General features: G+C 28.9%; 1 protein-coding gene, 1 long non-coding RNA gene and 1 pseudogene across 2 annotated transcripts; all 3 read left to right on the top strand.

Annotated features, from left to right (window-relative positions):
- Window positions 1–6,064: 6,064 nt before the first annotated feature.
- On the top strand, window positions 6,065–7,206 carry LOC149061755 (uncharacterized). The gene is made up of 4 exons (XM_089217896.1): window positions 6,065–6,294; window positions 6,364–6,642; window positions 6,720–6,785; window positions 6,848–7,206. The coding sequence occupies exons 1-4, from the start codon at window positions 6,219–6,221 to the stop codon at window positions 7,087–7,089; spliced, it is 663 nt and encodes a 220-aa protein (XP_089074022.1). The 5' UTR covers window positions 6,065–6,218; the 3' UTR covers window positions 7,090–7,206.
- Window positions 7,207–7,404: 198 nt separating this feature from the next.
- Window positions 7,405–8,469, top strand: LOC149061754 (uncharacterized). The gene is made up of 3 exons (XR_016189983.1): window positions 7,405–7,659; window positions 7,787–7,952; window positions 8,233–8,469. It is a non-coding gene; the product is annotated as an uncharacterized LOC149061754 (long non-coding RNA).
- A 5,184-nt stretch (window positions 8,470–13,653) lies between these two features.
- LOC149061753 (uncharacterized) lies at window positions 13,654–16,299 on the top strand (annotated as a pseudogene).
- The last annotated feature ends 4,949 nt before the right edge of the window (window positions 16,300–21,248 follow it).

The raw sequence follows: 21,248 nt of genomic DNA, 5'->3' as shown, positions 1-21,248 counted from the left end.
CATCGAAAGTATTTTGGTTTAATTTTAAACTATGAATGAGATAGAAATATATGTTTATCTCACTTTTAGTTCATATAAAGTGTGAGATTACGGAGCTTTTTAGGGCTCCGTAAACCACCCACGACAAAAGGGGGACACTTTTGCCGTGACCTACGAGCCGCACCGCGTGATGACCCGAGGGCCAAGTCGGTGGAGCTCATAGGCTTTAAACACGCAACGGCAAATGAATGCCGAGGATTTATTTATTTAAAGGGGGAAAACGATAATATTAAAAAAAAAAATAAGAATAATAATTTTGGTTATTAAAAAAATATAATAATTTAAAGTGGCACATGGCAATTACAGAACATAATAATTTGTCGCATGCTTTCCTGGCCCACGGGAGGCAACACACCATATTACTCATGGCGTGCCCTCGCAGGGTTACCGGGAAAGTATGCCGGGCTTACTACAGCCGACAGTAAAGGGGGGAATTAATTTTTGTGAGGGACCCGCGTCTTGCGACGCCTCCTGGGCGCACAGGTTATACGTGCTGGTACAAGGGGGGGACAGGGAAAACAAAAACAGATTACAACTTCCGACGTGGCTGCATGACTGTTGTGGCTGGAGCAGTTGTGGCCGCCGCCCGGGCCCTCGTGGGTGAACTTAGCCCATCATTGTGATCTGCGGCAGATGTGGCAAAATGACAACGGCAATCAGCATCTGTTCACCGAGCCGGTGGGTGTGCCAAAATTTGTTGACCACGTACTCTGTGTCGTCGTTGAAACTGGTGCAGAGACGTCGGTCGGAACAGGTTCAGAGACGTCGGTCGGAACAAGTTCAGAGACGTCGGAGAAGTGCCGGCCAGGTACAGTGTAGTGTAAAAAGTGATTTAGTTTCGTCGGAGACCCGGCGACGGCGGTGGCCTGGTGCCGGCGGCGGAGCTTTTTGATGTTGGTGGGGCAGATCAGTGTCGTCGTCTTGTGGGAATAACAGAATATTCGGGGAGATTCCAGCGTTGCTCCGCCGGTGCGGTGTCGCCGGACGCGACGAAAGCGCCGACGGCAACGACGGCCGTGTGTGGCGACGTATGGGCACCGGACACCGCGGGTTCGTGGTGGCCAGGGGACAATGATTACATAATACTGCGGTCATTTCTGCATTAGCGCGCGATACTCATAATAATATTATATAGATAAGGTACGCTCATTAGTGGCAATATGGGTACAGGTATGTTTGTTGTAGTAATAATATTAGCGCAAAAAATGCTGTGACGTTACAAAAGTGTTAGCGTTAAATATTATCGGCGTTCATTGATAGTGCAATAATCCCAAAAATTACTTAAGGCAGTTACAGTTGCTTAGTTCAAAATTTAACCTTATGGTTTTTTAAGCGTTCATAAGATTTTTCTGTAACTTAATTCGTAAATTATCGGTTCCCTGTAAGTATAATAGTGCTAAATATCACGAAGAGCATACATCGTTTTATGGTTAATATTTTAACTAATATTGGTTATATATTGGTTCGTGCGTTTATTATATAATATAATATATTAATAATAATCTGTTCACCGAGTGTATCATGGTTTAAAAATAAACTGTGGCATACGTGCACATGAAATATGGCGGGAATCTATTGTATTGTTATTGTATACAATATAGGGTCATGATAATATTACTGCGACCATCGACCATCATCATCGTCCGTACTCATCATACAAGTTGTAGACACTCACGTCCAATGTCCATCGATATGTTATTATAACGTTATATGGTAAGTGTATTTAACATTTATATATCTATTATTATTTTATATAACAAATGTAGGTATGAGCAATATAATTACAGTATATAGCAGTGGCCAGTAATACAATTTAACAGTTTTTATGCGATTGAAATGTTTAATTGTTTACACGCACGTGTTTAGTAGCTGGTATACCTAATAATTATATAATATTATCTTACACTCAGCCTTGCGAAGAAGCAGAACAGCATAACCCAAAATATTTAATTTTTTTTTTGGTGATCATATATTTTTAATTTTTATTTTTTAATCACTGAATTAACATTAAAAAAAAAAAAAACAATATTATGTGTATTGTATAATAAACCATTTATATGGGTCATAAATATAACATTATAATTATGGTGACCAGATATAAAAATTTTAAAAAAAGTAATTTTTTTGGTAAAAATACCACGTGTAAAATTTGAATAAATAAATATAAAACTTTGTTAATAATTTATTGTGTAATATATTTATTGTGTATATATGTAGGAAACATATTAACAGATAACAAATTAAATTAACTATACTATACCAATAACCATATTAGATTGCATTAGTTTGAACCACAAACTATAAATTAATATCAAATTATAAAAATTATAAACATGATGTATTAGCCACAGACTTCTATATAATATTATATAGAAGTCTGTGGTATTAGCCCTTAATATTTTCCATAAAAGAGTACAATTTTATGTACTTTACACTACCTATTGTTAAGGACACTAGGTCATGTATCAAAAAAGAGTACTGTCCTATGAAAAATAGTACGTCTGGTCACCATAATTTATAATAGGTATTTGCAGGCCTTGGTTTCTTTCGATTCAATTCCAATTTACTTTTCTGTTTAATATTATATTATATTGAATTTTAACATACCTATAATTAGAAGTATTGAAATTTATTTTTTATAATTATATTACACATTACAATTCTATACTTATTTACTATACTTATATTTAAAACTATATTTATAATGACAAATGTTTTGGTCGAAATGTATTCATTTTTGCAATGTTTATTAGTTTTATTGTTATATAATTATATTTTAGAATGATGTTTTAAAATAGTTAAGAGTAGAGTTATAAATGTGACTTTTGATAGAGGGGCAGAGGGAATGTAATGTGTTGTTGACAAAAATCCTTAGAATAGACCCTGATACAGAATAAATATAATATATTATAATAATAATATATAATATATTTATTCTGTGCTTATAATACTAATTGTTTGATTATTATAATAAAAAACATTTAGTGTTTGGTACTTCTTTAATATTATTTATCATATTTATCTGCATCATAATGAATAGTTTCACTTAATTTCCATGCTGATTTTGTATTATATTTTTTTAATTTTTGTTTTATAGAAAAAATAAATGGAATTAACTCAAATAAACCTTTTTTTTCAATTCAGTTATAGTATACTTACCTATATATGCCCATTGGGATATAACAAACCTAATTGTTTATAGTATATATACATATATACTATAAATATATATAGTATTATAGTCTTTATAACTCGTGAAACTAACTTCTAGTTCCAATATCAATACAGTTAAAGGAGTATTCTATAATATTATTTGAATACTTATAATTTATCTTAAATGGTTTCTTAAACTTTTCATTCATTGTACTTTATCATTAGTACGAGTAATATCAATTTTTCTGTTGGTTAATAATTAATACTGCTTTTCCAAGGCCTTGGTTTAGAAAAAGTTATGTTTATATTCATATTGTCATATTGACAATTTTCTATGCTCTTAAAATATGTACATAATAATTGTGTAAGGTATATATAAACCAAATTATTGTATTATGTACCATAAAGTATAATATTCTATTTGAAATAAATATTTTCATTGTTATCACTAATCTGTTGTTTATAATTGTTGATTGTAGATGACATTTTGATTAACAACAACATAATAATAAACAAAATTGAATTATCTGCATTTTATAAACAGTAACACATATCGCATCATGTAAGTATTAAATATTAGGTTATAATAGATTTTGTTTTTTATATATATAATTTTCAGACTTAAGCTGTGAATATATTTATTATATTAAAAATGTTTCAATCTACAAAAAAATTAAAACTAAGTAAAACAACTCGATACCGCCAACGCATTTCTGCATCAGCTATTGCTCATAAATTGTTAAATACCTCTTCATCATCATCATCTATTGAATCGATTCCTAATTTAAAAGAAAACGAATTCATACATCATCAAAATGCTGCTGTTAATAATAATTCTAGTGGCTCGTCAGATTTAAATAATTTTGATCAATATTCTTTAAATGATGAACATGCAACTTCATCAAGCCACAATAACAGTTACAACTTTTCTTCTGACTCGGATCAATTTAGTAAAACTGACAAACCTTCTATATTTCTATCAAATTGGGCACTTCGCCATTCTATTCCACATACAGTTTTGAATGATCTTTTAATTTTTTTAAGAACATTGCCAGGATTAAATTATCTTCCTAAAGATGCTAGAACATTACTAAAAACTCCAATTACAACTCTAATTAAATCAATAGATGGAGGAGAGTATCATCATTTGGGTCTCGGACGTGAGATAAAATCATTATTACTAAGTGGTATTGATATACCATTAACCTTAGAATTGACTGTTGGAATTGATGGTTTACCATTAACAACAAACCCACCAAGTCAACTATGGCCCATTTTGGGTTGCTTTACGAATATTAGCGTTAATAATCGGCAAAATGTATTTATGATTGGTGCGTTTTATGGAAAGTCTAAACCTGGGGACTCTAATGAATACTTGCAAGAATTTGTTGATGAGCTAAAACAAATTACAAATGAAGGAATTGTTTACAAAGATAAAGTAGTTAAACTAAAAATGCACGCTTTGATATGTGACGCCCCAGCAAAGGCCTTTGTTCTAAAAATACGGGGACATAATGGCAAAAACTCTGGTCCACGTTGTACTGGTCAAGGAATATGGTCTAAAACACATACTCAGACCTATTTTCCCAATTTAGATGCTCCACTTCGAACACATAATAGTTTCCTCAATTTAGAAGACAAATCACTACATCTTGGTCGTACTATACTTACAGAAATACCAAATTTTGACTTGATAAACAATGTTCCTTTTGATGTTATGCATGTTATTTACATAGGGGTTGTGAAAAAACTTATTTCTTTGTGGGTAGGAAGTCCAAAACATAATAAATCGCTTCCTTCAAATCTTATATCAGTATTAGATTACAAATTAAATTGTCTTAGGAAAAATATACCAGTGGAATTTCAACGAAAACCTAACAAAAATTCTAGAACTCATCCTTTAAGAGACGTCGGTCGATGGAAAGCAACTGAACTACGACAATGTTTGTTGTATACTGGTTTGGTTGTTTTTAAAGATATTGTTAGTAATGATATTTACAATCATTTTCTTGAATTATCAATTGGTGTAAGATTAATATTATCTAATAATGTTAGTTCTGAGTATAATACTTATGCAAAAAATATTCTTAAACATTTTGTAGTTATGTTTGAACAAATTTATGGAGCTTCATATATATCTCATAATATCCATTCAGTAATTCATTTAGCGGATGATGCTAAACGGTATGATGGCTTAAATAAAATATGTGCTTTTATGTTTGAAAACCATATGCAGCCTTTAAAAAAAGACATTAGATCTGGAATGAAACCTCTTCAACAACTAAGCCGTCGCTATGAGGAAAAAAGAGTTTCTAATGTTATGATGAGTTACAAGCAATATCAAACACAAATAGGCCCTATAAATTGCTATTACTCAGAAAAGAATAAACTCAGGCCATTGGTTGGTAATGCTATAGAACCTCAGTTTACTGGTTGGCGCATGAAGACATTGAGCATTAAATTAAACGAAGCTGATAAATGTGTTAAAATTTTAAATACAGGAGAATTTGTTGTTATTGAAAATATTGCAATTGACGGAACTGATAAAAGTAAAATATTGATTGTTGGACGGCATTATGAAAAACTGATAGATTTTTTTATACAACCATGTAAATCTTCGTTACTTGGAATTTATAAAGCTTCTAGTTTGGGCCCTTTAAATACATGGCCTTTAAATAATATTTCTCAAAAAATAGTCAGTTTACCATTAAACGATTATGAAAATTCAGTATTATTAATACCATTCTTACATTAATTGTCAAAGAAGATATTCATTATTTATAAATTATGTTATTGTTATAAGTTATATAAGATAAAAAAAAATGTACATTATAATCATAATTCATTGTAGGTATATTGTCATACTGTTTGTTGAATCGAATGAAATCCAGCATGTACCATTTGTTTGGTTTAAAAAAAATGAAGAGATAATATCAAATGAAGATGTTGGTTTATGTTGATTTCCAAGGTCTAAATATGAAACACAAGGCCATCAAAAATATTTTAAATCTGATCAAATTAAAAAGATGATTAGTGAATGCCAAGAACCAAATGATACTGATGGGAATTGGTATGATGTGGTTAAAAAGTCTGGGTTATTTTGTATGTGATATTTTATATTTAACACTTTACAAATTAAAACAACCTAATAAATATAATATTTTATTTTAGCCAACGAAATTAAAGCCAGAAAAATGGCTAAGGCCTTTTCTGATTTAAGTGACGATAACAATGATGAAAATTACTATTCTGATAATAATAATAATATTTCTATACTCAAACAAAAACGTAAAAAGAAAAAACCTAATATATATTCTCCGAGTTCTACACCCATCAATGTGATGGTAGTTGATTCTCAAAGTACTAATACAAATATATTAGATATATCTAGTCAATATGAGCTTCCCCCACCACCAAAGTCATTTTTATGCAATGAAGTGAAAAATACAAGTATGTTTTAATATATTAAAGTTATGGTTAAGCAGATTACACAGTTAAAAACTAATTTTGAATTTAAATACTTGCAGCATCAGCAGTAGCTGCATCTATTCCAAAATCATCAACATCAACGATGAATAATAAAAAAGTTAACAGTATGTATGCTTCATTTAAAATTAAAATAATGTCGAATATTAATCATAGGTATTTTTAATAGGTTCCTTTAAAATATCCAGAGAGAGTGAAGATCTTCTCGAGTATGTAGAGAATGAACAAACGACACCTATTATAATAACAGTTCCTAATAACGCTAAATGTATTGATGAAAATAGAAAGACTGTGAGTTTATATTTAAACATTTACACAAATAATTTAATATTAATATTACAGTGGACTTACAATATGATTGGATTGTGTAACATATTATTATGTTTATGTCTATTTTCGATGAATTTATGAACAATAATAAAGATGAATTGGATAATTTAATTATGTCTGATGACTTTAGTACAGTTGAATTTACCACGGATGATGAATCACATTCTTTATTGACACCTATTTCTGATAATAATTCTAACACAGGTATATTATACACTTTTCAATATTTTATTAAATCTTACATTTATTTCAGTTATTATAATTTATCTATTTTCTTAAATAATGTTATGATGATAGTATAAAAATAATTCTTATATATATATATATATATATATATAGATAAAACTTAAATGCGTTTAAGCATGGACTTGATGAAATAAAAAAAACAATGAAAAAACGTGATGAGGTTATGATGACACATATCATAATGAATTCTTCCATTGTGAAACTTTGCTCTAATTTTGATATGATAAAAAAAAAATTGATTTCATTGCTGATGCTTGTCGTGGTAGAAAAACGAATAGTTTCCATCTTCCCCAAATACCTGCTCCATTTCTAAACACTCTACCAATAAAATCTATTGCATCACTTGAAACTGTAGAATCACTTCTCAGTGATGGTGATTTAGTTTCAAACCATTTTGAACTTTTAGTAAGTTTAATTTTTGATTTATTTATTCATATGTTATAACTTATAAATACATGTATATGATGGCATAATTATTTTTAATTTTTTTTAATATAATAATAATTCTGATTTTCTTATTTTCTCAATTTAGAAAGAATGTATATGTTTACACGCTGGGTCAGATACTTATGGTTGCAGTCACGCTATACGAAAATCTTTAGATTTATGCTTTGATAAACAAATACTAAATTTGTTTAGTTATCATGGCCGGTCAAAAAAAACATTCAAAACACTACAAATATTTAAAGTCATTAAAGGTACCTATAGAATTTACATAAATAAGCTAAGAGTGCTTACAATAAAAATAAAATGTATAAAGCTGCAATATGTGTTCTTCTCTACTATTTTTGCGCTACATCAGATTTTTTATATATTATATATATTTATATATATAATATGTATATAATATATATATTATATATATATATAATATATATATATATAATATTATTTATATATATATTTATATATTTTTATATATATCAAAATGTTAATTAATAAAATAACATATATTTTTCTACATATTATCTATTTCAGAAGCTTTATCTGGGTTAGTGAATACAGTTCAAGATCAAATAAAGTTTACTCAAGTAGTAGAAAACTACTTGAAACATTCTAAGCCCACACCATTAGAATCGTCATCTGCAGCAGTCATAAGCACATAAAACAATATATATTTATATTATATATACCTACCTAAAAAAGTTTATTTATTAATTGTTTATTAACTATTTAGTATTAATAACTACAGAGTTTTTTTTTTTTTTTGTTATTTATTCATACCTAAAAAGATGGTTTTTTTTTTATATTAATTTGTTATATTATTTATATATTATGTTTTATAATACAGTATTATAATTTTGTTTTTAAATAAACCAGTGAACTAAAAATGTCTGGTTTAATTTTTGGATTTTAACTAAAATCGCACTGTTTTAATTTTTATATCAGAACCATAATTGCACTGATTGACTGTTCACAACTAAACTTAAAAACCGTTTCTTAATGATGAAACAAACGGTTATTGAACTATATTTTGAACTACTAGAGCACGGTTTACTGTGTGTAAATTTTCGTATACAAAATCAGCTTATGAACGTCCTACGACGGTTCAGTGCACCATGTTATTTGGTTTATTAACTAAACTTATAATGATGAAAAAACGAAAATAACACCAATTATGTTACTCGGGGAGTTGGTGCTACATCCGTATTCAGCTGCAAATGAAATTTGTAGACTAAAAAAAATTACTAAAAGTAAAAAACACATAATGCGTTTACTCCGTAACAGTCAAAGGTCTCAAAAAATAAAAGAGGAAAACTTTTTATCTTTAAATTGTGATGAAGGTGTCCAAACCTTTTTGCCAGTAGACATTAGTGAGTCTAACGTTGAGAATAATTTAAATGTCAGTGACGGAGTAGAGAATATCACTCGACACTCATTGTCAAATATAAGTTGTGAGTCAACAGAAAACTAGGATTCGTTGACAATGACCAAAACTTGACGGTCAAAAATTCAGGTAAGGATCCCTGTGAAACTGAAAATGTAACAGTATTGAATTGCTGCTCTAGAGAGTCTCATACAATTGACACGTCCTCAAAAGAAATACTGAAGAGAGATGTTAGGCGAAAACTAGATTTTAAAGTAAACTGTGACATGGAGTCAGAGATTTCAAAGTGTACAGCGACAAAGCAACAAAATGAATCTTTTGGGAGTGACTGTGGAGTCTCCAAACTTGATTGGTCCGTACACCCTTTGAACGATAGTTTCCTTATATCTGGTGAAATTAAAATGATTGAAGAGAAAAATGACTCTTTTGTTGCTGAGTGTTTTAATATTACCACTTCAACTCCGATTAGGTTGGAAGTAGACATTTCTACACAAAAATCATTTACACATTCACCGCAAGCCGTTGATTTTAAATATCGTAAAATTTATGTTGACAGTAATAACTATTCTATGAAATCTATAGTGCTACCAAATGAGGTGGAGGTGATCGATGCTGTAACTCCAATAAAATTGCCTGGTCCTATTGTCGCTTGTAGCACTTCTGATGCAGACGCAAAGCGCTTCCCAGGAATTCCAAAAACATATTTCCTTTGACAGTAAGTGGTGACCTAGAAAATAAAAAAGGAAAACGTTATAATTTTTCATTTCTTAATACTATAGATGGAACTTTTGAGTTGTCCATAAGTGAATGGAATAAACTTGAAAAGTTGTCTAATGGACATGATAGATTTTCAAAAAATCTAAGAAATATGTTAATTAGAGATAAGTTTGTAACCGTTAATAACTCTTGTGTTCTGTCCATAAAAAGTGTTAATAAAAATAGTTGCGGTGAATTCACTAGCATTTATGGTTACTGCAGACACAATACTTGTAAAAATTTTAAGTTTGATTTTGAAAAAAAAACTGAAAGTGGGGTTAAGGTATATGTTCATAGCAACGCTATAATATACTTAACTATAGCCACGGTGGGAAATTAACAAACTTTCTAAGAAGACCAGAGCGAATGAGTTATCGAAAAGGGGCGGGCCACATAAAACCGTTGGCTTTGAGACAACAACATGTTATGAAATCTTCTCCAAGCAAGATTAAACGCGAGAATCTTCAACAAATAAGATCAATCAGCGTGTATAACAAAGTGTCACACGAGACGTTGAGTAAGTTTGATTTCGATAGCGATGACAGAGTAGATATGGTACAAATGGCATTCTTAAACTTGCGGGAATAGATTGGTTTTATAATTTTATTAGACGTAATCCATCAATAACCATTAGAAAACCTGAAGCAACCAGTATTAGTCGTATAACAGCTTTTAACAAAACTGAAGTTTCACTTTTTTTTGAAAATCTTGAGATGTTAATGGAAAAGTATTCATTTGTTTCTTCGCGCATTTTTAATATGGACGAAACCGGAATTTCCACCGTACAAGACCCAGGAAGAATAATAGCACCTAAAGGCTAAAAACGTGTAGGTTCTGTCACGAGCTGGGAAACAGGTAAAAACGTAACTGTTATTTGTTCCATGAGTGCGTCAGGTACATTTGTTCCTCATATATTTATTTTCCCAAGAAAGAGAATGTGTCATCAATTACAAAGAAATGGTCCTCCAGGTGCAGTATATCCGTGTACCAAAAACGGGTGGTCCAATGAGGATATTTTCCTTGTTTGGTTACAGCATTTTGTTAATCATACGAAACCATCAACGGCGGAACCCGTTCTCCTTATATTAGACAACCATGGAAGCCATATTAATTTGCCTGCTTATGATTTTTGTAAAAATAATAATGTAATTATGTTGTCATTGCCACCACATACTTCACATCGAATGCAACCTCTTGATGTCACATTTTTTGGACCACTAAAGCAGGCATTTAAAAGAGAATGTGATTTATTTATGAAGTCAAATTCACTTGTAAAAATAACCCCGTATGATTTGGCTGAACTGTTTAATAAAGCATATTCTATAGTGGCAACAATACAAAAAGGTGTATCTGGGTTTAGTTCGACAGGAATATATCCAATGAACCCAAATATTTTTACCGAAGAGGATTTTTTCGCAGCAAACACATTTGCTACTGACGATACCAACACCTTATCTCCAGTTGTTATTGAAATGAATTCTACTTCTGAAGAACCATCAAATTCTACAAATAATGTTATAAAAAACTCCGTGCCATCTACATCTACATCGTCGGAATATCTTGTTACCTTTAAATCAATTACGCCAATTTCAAAAAAACCATCTCCAAAAGTGATTCGCCGAAGATCTGCAAAACAGCACTCTACTGTTATAACATCTACTCCAATGAAAACGATACTCGAATTAAAAGAAAATAAAAGAAAAACGAAAATAAAGAAAGAAAAACCTGCCGCTCCCCCTCAAAAAAAAAAGAACAAAAGCCTAAACCAAAGAGTGAGTAAATTTTTTATGATTTATATTCATACAAATTATTTTATTAAAATGTATCTTTACTAACTATTATATTATTTAACTTTGTTTAGAGTCAAACAAGAAGAAATTAACAAAACGAAAATTATTTGAGAACATCGGTTCTAGTTCAGATAGTGATGTTGATATGATAGAAATAGTTGATGACAACAGTGATGATAATGTTAATGATGGCGAGGAGGTTTGCCTAATATGCGAAGAGAGTGGAAAAGATGAATTGTGGTACAGGTGCACACAATGTGGTTTCTGGGTACATTCAGAATGTAATGGAGCTGATACTGCAGTTGACTATATTTGTGACATTTGCATGAGGATGATCAGAAAAAAAGAAATGGCCAAGAAATAAGCACTTCCTAATTACATATTATTTTTTCAAGTATATTAGGTATTCATATATTATTATTTTTAAATACTAGTAGGTAAAACAAGTTGTTTACCTATAGTTAAAGGATCCTATAATATGAAATTTAAAAGACTACATTTATTTTGTTAAGAATTGTTATTACTTTATTTTTAAAAATATGAACTGATATGATTAAGAATGGATAATTAATCCTAATTTAATATTGTTATTTTTTCTAAGACGTATTAAAAATTAAATATTAAAGGGTTCTGTATTTTTAAATTTAAAAGACTATATTTATTTTGTTATGAATTGTTATTACTTTATTTAAAGAAATATAAACAGATACTATTTGATAGATCCTATTATTAAGGCTAGATAATTAATTTAGTATGTATACATTGTTATTACTTTCTCAATGGTACATAAGAACGATGTGTTACTTAAAAATACTGATTTGATGTAAAATGTAATGTTTTGATAATAAATGTTAAATTACCTATGTGTTTATATGGGGCTTTTGTGTGACTGGTATTACCCCAGGGTAGGGGGAATACCGGTCATTTGCGATTTTTAAAAAAATAAAAATAAAAAGAAGTTGCACTTAATTTAAAATTTTGAAAATTGTATATGTAGTAGCTAACAACTTTATAGTTCTAATGTAAGCAGTAGAAAAATATTTGGTTTTTTATTACCGGAGATACACGAATTCCCGCTTAGGTGACCGGCATTCCCCCATTCTCCCCTAAACATTTCACACTAACTGCCATTGCACACTTACAGGTTTCATGACTTTATAGTAGCTTCGACACTGCATTTGATTCGAGTACTTTTTCTGTAAACACAAATAGTGTATAAAACGTACAATAAGTTCTCAGCAATAATATCAGTAAACAAGTGGCACCTTGGAAAAAGGCCAGCAATAATTAGTAAAAATACCTCCTAAGGACTGTAAATTGACAACAATATAATTGAGTATTAGCACGAATACGTAGCAATAAACTTATAAAATAATAAGGTGGTAACACTGACTTTATAAGCGTACGATAATTAGTTAGCAATAAAGAGCATCAAGTTAGCAATAATCGTTGAGAACCACTGAAATTCTCTAATCACAAAAAGTCGATTATTGCTAATGTAATTTTCATGAAATATTAGTCGGAAACATATTATATGTTTTTGTGATAGTCGTCGAAAAATATTTATGTTATCTATTGCTTATATGGAATCGCGGACGATTCGCCCCCCGCCAATTCGTCCCCGTCAAAAAACAAGTCCACGGACGTTTCGTCCCCGTCTATTAAATATAGGACATTTGGCCCCCGGCAGCTATATAGATTTATTTATATCTACCCATAGGACGTTTAGCCCCCGGTTAGGTTAGGTTAGGAAAGAGGCATTATTTTTTGAAACGGTATTAATTAATGTCTTAACAACTTCACTTTTTTCTATTTTTTTGAATATTTAATGCACGTAAATGTTTTTTTCTACCCACATGTTGTGTCACAATAACATTCACGAACAATTAATTTTAACATTAACAACCTACTTATTATGTTCTAAATTAATTAACTCAAAAAATAATAATAGTAAACTAACAAGTTAACAATTTTACGAACATTTATTAACTTTATGACATTATCGATAGATATTTATCTTAATCGAAGTTCTTCTTATCGACAGATGATATTGCTCGACTATTATTTATTTGTCAGACAGTGGAAAAATGTTATAAATGTTTCTATTTATATTGTAAAGACTAAATAATATTTTTTACCTACCCTGGATAGATTAGGTAGTATATTACACAAAGCACACTACGCAGTAATAGTTTGTCTGTAGTCTGTGTAATTGTGCGTCCGGCTTCAGTGAACTATGGAGGTGTTAACCACGGAAAGAAACAAGAAGAAATTAGTGCACAACGATTATTTATATTACAAATAAAAAAAATGTGAAAATTGGTATCCGGTGGGTGTGTGTACAAAGGGTTATGTAATGGAACACTTACAACTGATGATGGAATTAATTTTGTTTTAAAGTTTGGAGATCACAATCATAAAGTTAATACTGACTTAATAAATGCAGAAAGAGCTAAATGTATTATGAAGAACACAGCAAAACAAAACTATGATATACCGTCTCGAATTTTTGCACTTAATGTAATCCCATTATCCAACGAAAGCAGACAGTTAATTCCGAAAGAAGATTCAATGAAAAGGACTTTACGGCGTGTCCGTAGCAATATTTATCCTAAAATTGTAAAAATAGACGATATTATATTGGAAGGAACACAGTGGAGTACAACCGGTGGAGAACTCAATCCAGAGCCATTTTTATTTTACAACAAAAATAATAATAATCGTATTATAATCTTTTCTTCAAAAACGTGCCGCGAAATTTCATCTGAAACTAGAATTATTTATATGGACGGAACATTTTCAACTTGTCCTTCTGAATTTTATCAAGTATACATATTACATGCAAGCATAAATAATTTAATCCGATAATGTACGCTTTGCTTCAACGTAAAAATAAAGAAACTTATATTGAGCTATTGTCTGCAATACGAGATCAATTTGTATCGCTTTCAATAATTTCAATTGATTTCGAACAATCTGTAATACAGGCTATCAAGGAAGTATTTAATGATGAAGTATCGGTGCAGTTATGCTATTATCATTTAAACCAGTCCATCTGGCGAAAAGTTCAGGACTTGGGTTTGGCTACAAAATATAAAGCAGACAAAAACTTCAGATCAGCCGTAAAAATGATTCCTGCATTAGCATTTCTTCCAACCAATACTGTAAAAAGAGGTATGTAATTTAAATTTTTTTCCAATCATATTTTTGTTATATATATGTCGCATCCATTTCGCGTTCTGATCCGTTTCCTGAAATGGATAGAAAATTTGTCCAGTTCGCGAAACTTGTTCCGTAATCTGTACATACAAATGACGAAACTAATATACGTGAATGATTTTTATTAATAGAAACAACTTGTCGTAATAACCTGTGGTAATAATTATAATAATTATATGATCCTAGTAAACTTTATGTAATATTATATGATGTAAATTATCAATAAAAAAAAATATGAAAAATAATAATAATTATGGTATTCTAGTGATGCTTACTTAAAGTTAACTAACTTTAAATGCTTATAATCATAATTATAATTATTATAATTATTTATTATAATTTATTATAATTATTTAATTTTACTAGCACAAAATTTACAACATATATTTCCTAAGGTGCGTTTCGCCAGCACTGCCACTTTCGAATTTTAATATCAAACATCGACAGTATTATGTACTTTTTTTTGTACAATTTTGTACAACTAAAATTAAATTTTGTACACTCCCCCAAACACGACCAAAACCGTTTTTCCTATGCACGTGCTGGAAAAACGTATCCCCAGCACTGCCAATGTCGAAAATCTAAAAAATTCAATTTTAAACTGGACAGTATTATGTACTTTTTTTTTATTGATAATTTACAACATAATATATTACCTAAAGTTTACTAGAATCACATAATTATTATAATTATTACCACAGATTATTACGACAAGTTGTTTCTATAAATAAAAATCATTCACGTATTAGTTTCGTCATTTGTATGTACAGATTACGGAACAAGTTCCGTATAACTAAAAATCCGTATCCATTTCGTGAAAAGTTATCCACATTGTGTAATTACGCGGTCTGTAAAAAAATAAGTTCCGTTTCGCGAACTGGACAGTGTTACTGTGAACTACGTGTTAGTAAAAATATTGACCCCCGAAAAAAATTTTTAGACACGCCCCTGCATATACACATATTTCAGTATTTGGAATTTTTAATAGGGATGTCAATACTCTTCTATTTATTAAAGACTTTTGAGGAATTGGAGGAAATTTTGGTGTACTTTGATTCTACATACTTTAATGGAACATACAAATCTATTCCTACAGAGTACGGTATGATCAGGTTAGTACGACGTCCGCCAATATTTTCTCCATATATGTGGAACGTATATAATGCCACGAAAGAAGGTTATGGACGAACTAACAATGTGTCTGAAGGGTTTAATAATAAATTTAAAAATATTGTTAGAATTAGACACCCAAACATCTATATTTTTATTGAGTCCTTACAGATGTGCAATGCATCTGCAGTGACTGCATTGTTAAAAAAAAAAAATGAAATTATAAATATGCCAAAAACAAATCCTTACGAAGATAGAATAAAACAACATTGTAATGACTTTAAATGTAATAATGACGATGACATTTTATATTTTTTTTAAAGAATAAGTGATCTAATCTAATATGTCGTAATTTCATTTTAATCACATTTTAACCTAACCGACAATTCGAGTTATAATAACCTTTTTTTTTCTTTTTTTTTATATTATATTCCTCTATATTATTTTGTTAATTATCAATTATGTATATCTATGTATAATTATGTATAAATTTGACAAGAATATGTAATCATATCATATTTATAATTTATGTTTACTTAATAAAATCATACCTAAATTATTATTATTATCATTATAATTGTTGTTTGCGTTTTAAAAAGAATTTAAATTTTAAGTTAAAAAAAAAGATTTAAATTTAGTGATTTAAAATCCCAGAGGCCAAACGTCCTATGGGTAGATATAAATCTATATAACTGCCGGGGGCCAAATGTCCTATCTGAATAATAGACGGGGACGAAACGTCCGTGGACTTGTTTTTTGACGGGGACGAATTGGCGGGGGGCGAATTGTCCTTCCACCGCTTATATGACGATAAATCAGAAACACGTGTTTCCGACAAATTTTTCCTTGGTCTGGACGGGGTCTTAGATTTTTTTTTTTAACTTTTATAAATTTGTATCAGCCTACCTACCAGCTATAAGTGAAAAAAAAATTAAGCACGAGTTTAAATATCCACAAATTGAATATATTCATAATTCACGTGCTCCTGCAGGTATAAACAACTCTTAAATCATATTTTTACAGAATATAATATTATGTGGTCAATCATCAATTTCACAACCGACAATACTGTGGAGGTAGTCCCTTCGCATTGGGTTAAAAAAAATGGACAATGTGCCTGGCCAAAAACCACCAACAAAAAGTACATAGGTACTCCGAGCCATTGTTAAAAAAATAATTCATAATAACACAGATTTCAATTATTTTGATGCACGGTGTCTGGCTAGAAATATAGGTAAGAAACTTAGAACTTTAAAAATTTTATTACTCACTATTATTATAAAATTAAATATAGATATGACAAAATATTTACATATAGGTACTATATGTAGTATTATACATTTGTATGAATGTATATTTCATAATATTATAATGTACTACCTATATCAATTATATTATGTTTTATTGATATACCTATATAAGTAGATACATTTTATATAATTTATAAAGTTTATTCTGTTATTAATTTATTTGTTCAATATATTATCCAGAAGTTGAGCAGTGGCATGATGAAAAACGTTTACCTATTGCAATAAATTGCTACTTAGTATTAGCACTTGAACTTGTTTTTATTTATGTGAATTAATTATTACAGTAGGCATTTTTTTATACTATATTATAATAGATAACGTCCTGTAACAAAAATTCTAGTTTATCATACAGCTTTAAATTTTATAATTTGTTGTAGGAGGTAGTGGGTAGATCATAGTTTTATACTTAGGGTAACTTTATGCTTAGGGTTCGAAATATGCTCGCCATGCCACTGTTATCAGGTGTTAGGTATATTATATTATATTTCATTTTGAATTATTTGTTCAGTTTTTATTAGGTCTGAAAATGTTATAGATACCTTTAAATATTATTTTAGCTAACAACTGATATAAATATGGATTAATTGCATAGTGCTTACATTAATATGTTTTATGATTTATTTAACCTCTAGATAATTTTGCACATGCCCAGAGGAAATGTGAATTGGCCAAATGCAGATCAGATCTCTCGTCTGGTGCTGATGAAAATGATCATAAAATATCAAAAAGGTTAAAGAAAAATAAACAAACTTTATTCAATAATTCAAGCTCTGAATCAGGTAAGATTTAAAATTACAAAACCTATACCTATAATATTCAAATTTGTCAGTTGTAGTAAATATTCATGTAAGATTTTCATAACAATTGTATCGAAAACTATATTATGTAGGTAGTTATAATATTATACATATTACCTATATTGTGTACTATATAATTAAATTTTATAAAAATTGTGTTATTATTATTAATACAAGGTAAAGAGTAATTTGAATATTGTATATTATTTTTTTTATTGTATACAACATTATATTGTAATCTAAAAATCAGTAATAGTTCTACTATACTATATTGCTTGTAATTTATTTTTATATGGTGTAGAAAGAGAACAATCTGCCGATGATAATATGCCTAGTTTAATTTCAGGTAAAATAAATATATAACGATTTGAATTAATTTATAGTTGTTGAGTCTATACTCATTACATATTTGTCTTTCAGATATAGAGCATAATATAAGTCCTAGTAAATCAATGATATTAAAAAAAAAGAGCTATGAAAATGATACTACAAAGAAACGTTTTAATGGTTGGTCTCCATTAAAACCCTCTGTACCCTCTTGTTTTAAAATTTTATTCTTTTGTTAATAGGAAAAAGTCAGTTAACTAGTAATCAAATGATAAACCCAAATTTGGCTACAGCTAAAAATGGTAAATAACTATACAATTTTAATCAAATATTTTTATTTTATATAAATATTAATTACCTAATTTTTAATTTCTGACTTAAGTGTTTACTTTAATAATATAATTTAAATTATCCCACTTCCCAATTTGTACGCCACTAGCGTCTATGTTATTTTAATTCATACACTAGAATAGAATAAAAATATATTATTTATTATTTAATATAATATTTTATGTATGTTTTTGTAAACAGATAATGGTTTTCAAAAGTCTGTCCTCCATCAGCTGCTTACTTTGAAGTTTGAAATTCGAATAATTGATGAAAAACTAAACAATCTTACCCAACTTATGGAAGATAGTAATAATAACTTAAAATCCAAGATTAATGATACTGATATTTCTGATAATTATCAGTTTGATTTGGACTTGCCAATAAATTCACTCGATATGTTAGACAAGTTAGAAATAAAATTAATCAGTGATAATACTTATCGTGCTCATTTGGTAATTATTCTTGTTTGTATTAAATTTTATATTGATATTATAAACTATTCTTTGATTTTTAGGTAAAAAGACTTTCAGCAATTGGTGGAAAATCTATAAAAATAATGGTTAAACGCATAATGGCTATGCTATTTATTTAAGAAGTACTGAGTGTTTTTTCATATAATGGTCGTGGCAATAAAAAGCAATGTTTCTCCAAATTAATGATAAATAAATAAATTTTTGGTAAGTACTCATCTATCTATCTTCTAACTATATAAATGTGAAATGAAAATCTTTGTATTGGGTAAACTCTGGAACCACTAATCAGATCTTCTTAATTTTTTTTTTAAAGAAAAGGATACTTACATTGTGGAGGTAAGAGGATGACCATACTAAAAAATACAATAATATCGACATCTTTCCACAAAAAAATTTATTGAATATTGTAAGGTTGCTATTGGTTTCAAATCTAAGGTGGATTATTTATTATTGTTTTGTAGTTTTTGTAAATTTGTAAATCCACGGGAATTTGTCACAGGAAGTTTTGAACAAGAATATCCGGGTGTTAAACAACAAATTAAACACACATTTGAATCGTATAGAGTTGTATTTTTAAAAGGCAACGATTGAAGTGCTCGGAGATCAGCTAGTTATATTATAATTATGTATAACTACTTTTATGTTAACAATTTTAAATTAACTTTCATGACTTAGAATTGTCGTTTGTATAATTGCACTATATTATATATATTAGTATGATAACTAATAAGTGATATTTTCTTTTTGACATTCAGTAATAGCAGCTGGGTTATTTTCTGTATTTACTTGTGTTAAATAGATTTTAAACATCATTGGTTACAACATTTATGTTTCAATATATATATTCTTATCAATGCTTTATAATGATTTTGCTATATTATTTGTAAGTAAATTAGACAAAAACAGTAATTAGGTGTAAGTAGAATGTGGGAAGTAAAGGTTAATACATGTAAGATAATTTTCATAATATGCGTGCATAATAGCTTATTTTGAATGTTAGTTTCTGTGAGTAAGATTAAGAATATAAAATTATTGTTTCACATTTAAATCATACAGTATTGTTTTTTAAATTATTTATTTGTTGTTGGATATTTTTTTTTTAGAATCTGTTCAAAAAATTAAGAAATTCTCTATGTTAGAAACTTGTACGAACGACATTGAAGAAGTTATTAAGTATGTGCTGATTCAGTCGCCTTTTAAATTAAAAAAAAAAACAGGATTCTGTAATGATGACACTACTCTACCTACAGAAAATAAACATTAATATTTTTGTACCTATGCTAAGCTTTTCCATGGATGTGTGGCAATAAAAGACCGCCGGAAAGCCACCGGATATATTTTTTTTATTGATGAATTCTTTTTTAATTAAATTTTTATATTTAAATCTATTGGTCTCTGTTTCAAAGGTAGATTAAAACGTTAGGAATTGTAATGTATATAATATATATAATATATTATATCGATTAATAAATAAATAGTTAATATTAATTATTATTAAATTTATTGTTTATAATTATTATTTTAACAATAATAAATACATATATGTAATATTGTTATAATTTTTTATCTAATATACCAATACAGTTTTGACAAAATGTACTTTGTTTGTTTTTTATTTATACAACGAGATGAGTTTATCATCTTAATATTCCAAAATTCTAAGTAATTATTATACATTATTATAATCATTTTTAAACTATTAGACATGGGTAATAAAGGTTAAATAAATGTCTATTTTTGGTTAAATTATGGTTTTTTTGGATTTTATTAAACCTTAAATAAATCATATTTAAAATGCTAAAATCATATTTGATTGAGCTTAATTCAACAACATTGTTTGTATGTTTAGAACAAAGTGTTAATTCAATCTAGTGTTTTTGTCCAATCAATGTTAATGCAAGTTTATTTTAATGTTATGATGATCGTTTCTCAATCAAAACCCAACCTTTATTTAATGATTAATATTAATATTGCTACATTAAATTAACATTTATTTAAAGTTGGTATGCTATGTGAGCTGTGTTTATTTATTATTTTATGTATTTACAGTTTGG

Source organism: Diuraphis noxia, unplaced genomic scaffold, assembly GCF_037042655.1.
Source record: "Diuraphis noxia isolate RWA-SAM2 unplaced genomic scaffold, SU_Dnox_SAM2 contig0001, whole genome shotgun sequence".
Classification (NCBI taxonomy): Eukaryota; Metazoa; Arthropoda; class Insecta; order Hemiptera; family Aphididae; genus Diuraphis; species Diuraphis noxia.
This window is presented reverse-complemented; position numbering and strand designations above follow the sequence as displayed.

What these genes read in the sequence shown, in the direction of transcription:
- LOC149061755 (XM_089217896.1), top strand. Translation starts at nt 6,219, where the DNA reads ATGATTAGTGAATGCCAAGAACCAAATGATACTGATGGGAATTGGTAT. An exon ending in CAATGAAGTGAAAAATACAA is followed by an intron (nt 6,643 to 6,719) that starts GTATGTTTTAAT and finishes AAATACTTGCAG; the next exon opens with CATCAGCAGTAGCTGCATCT. An exon ending in GAATAATAAAAAAGTTAACA is followed by an intron (nt 6,786 to 6,847) that starts GTATGTATGCTT and finishes TATTTTTAATAG; the next exon opens with GTTCCTTTAAAATATCCAGA.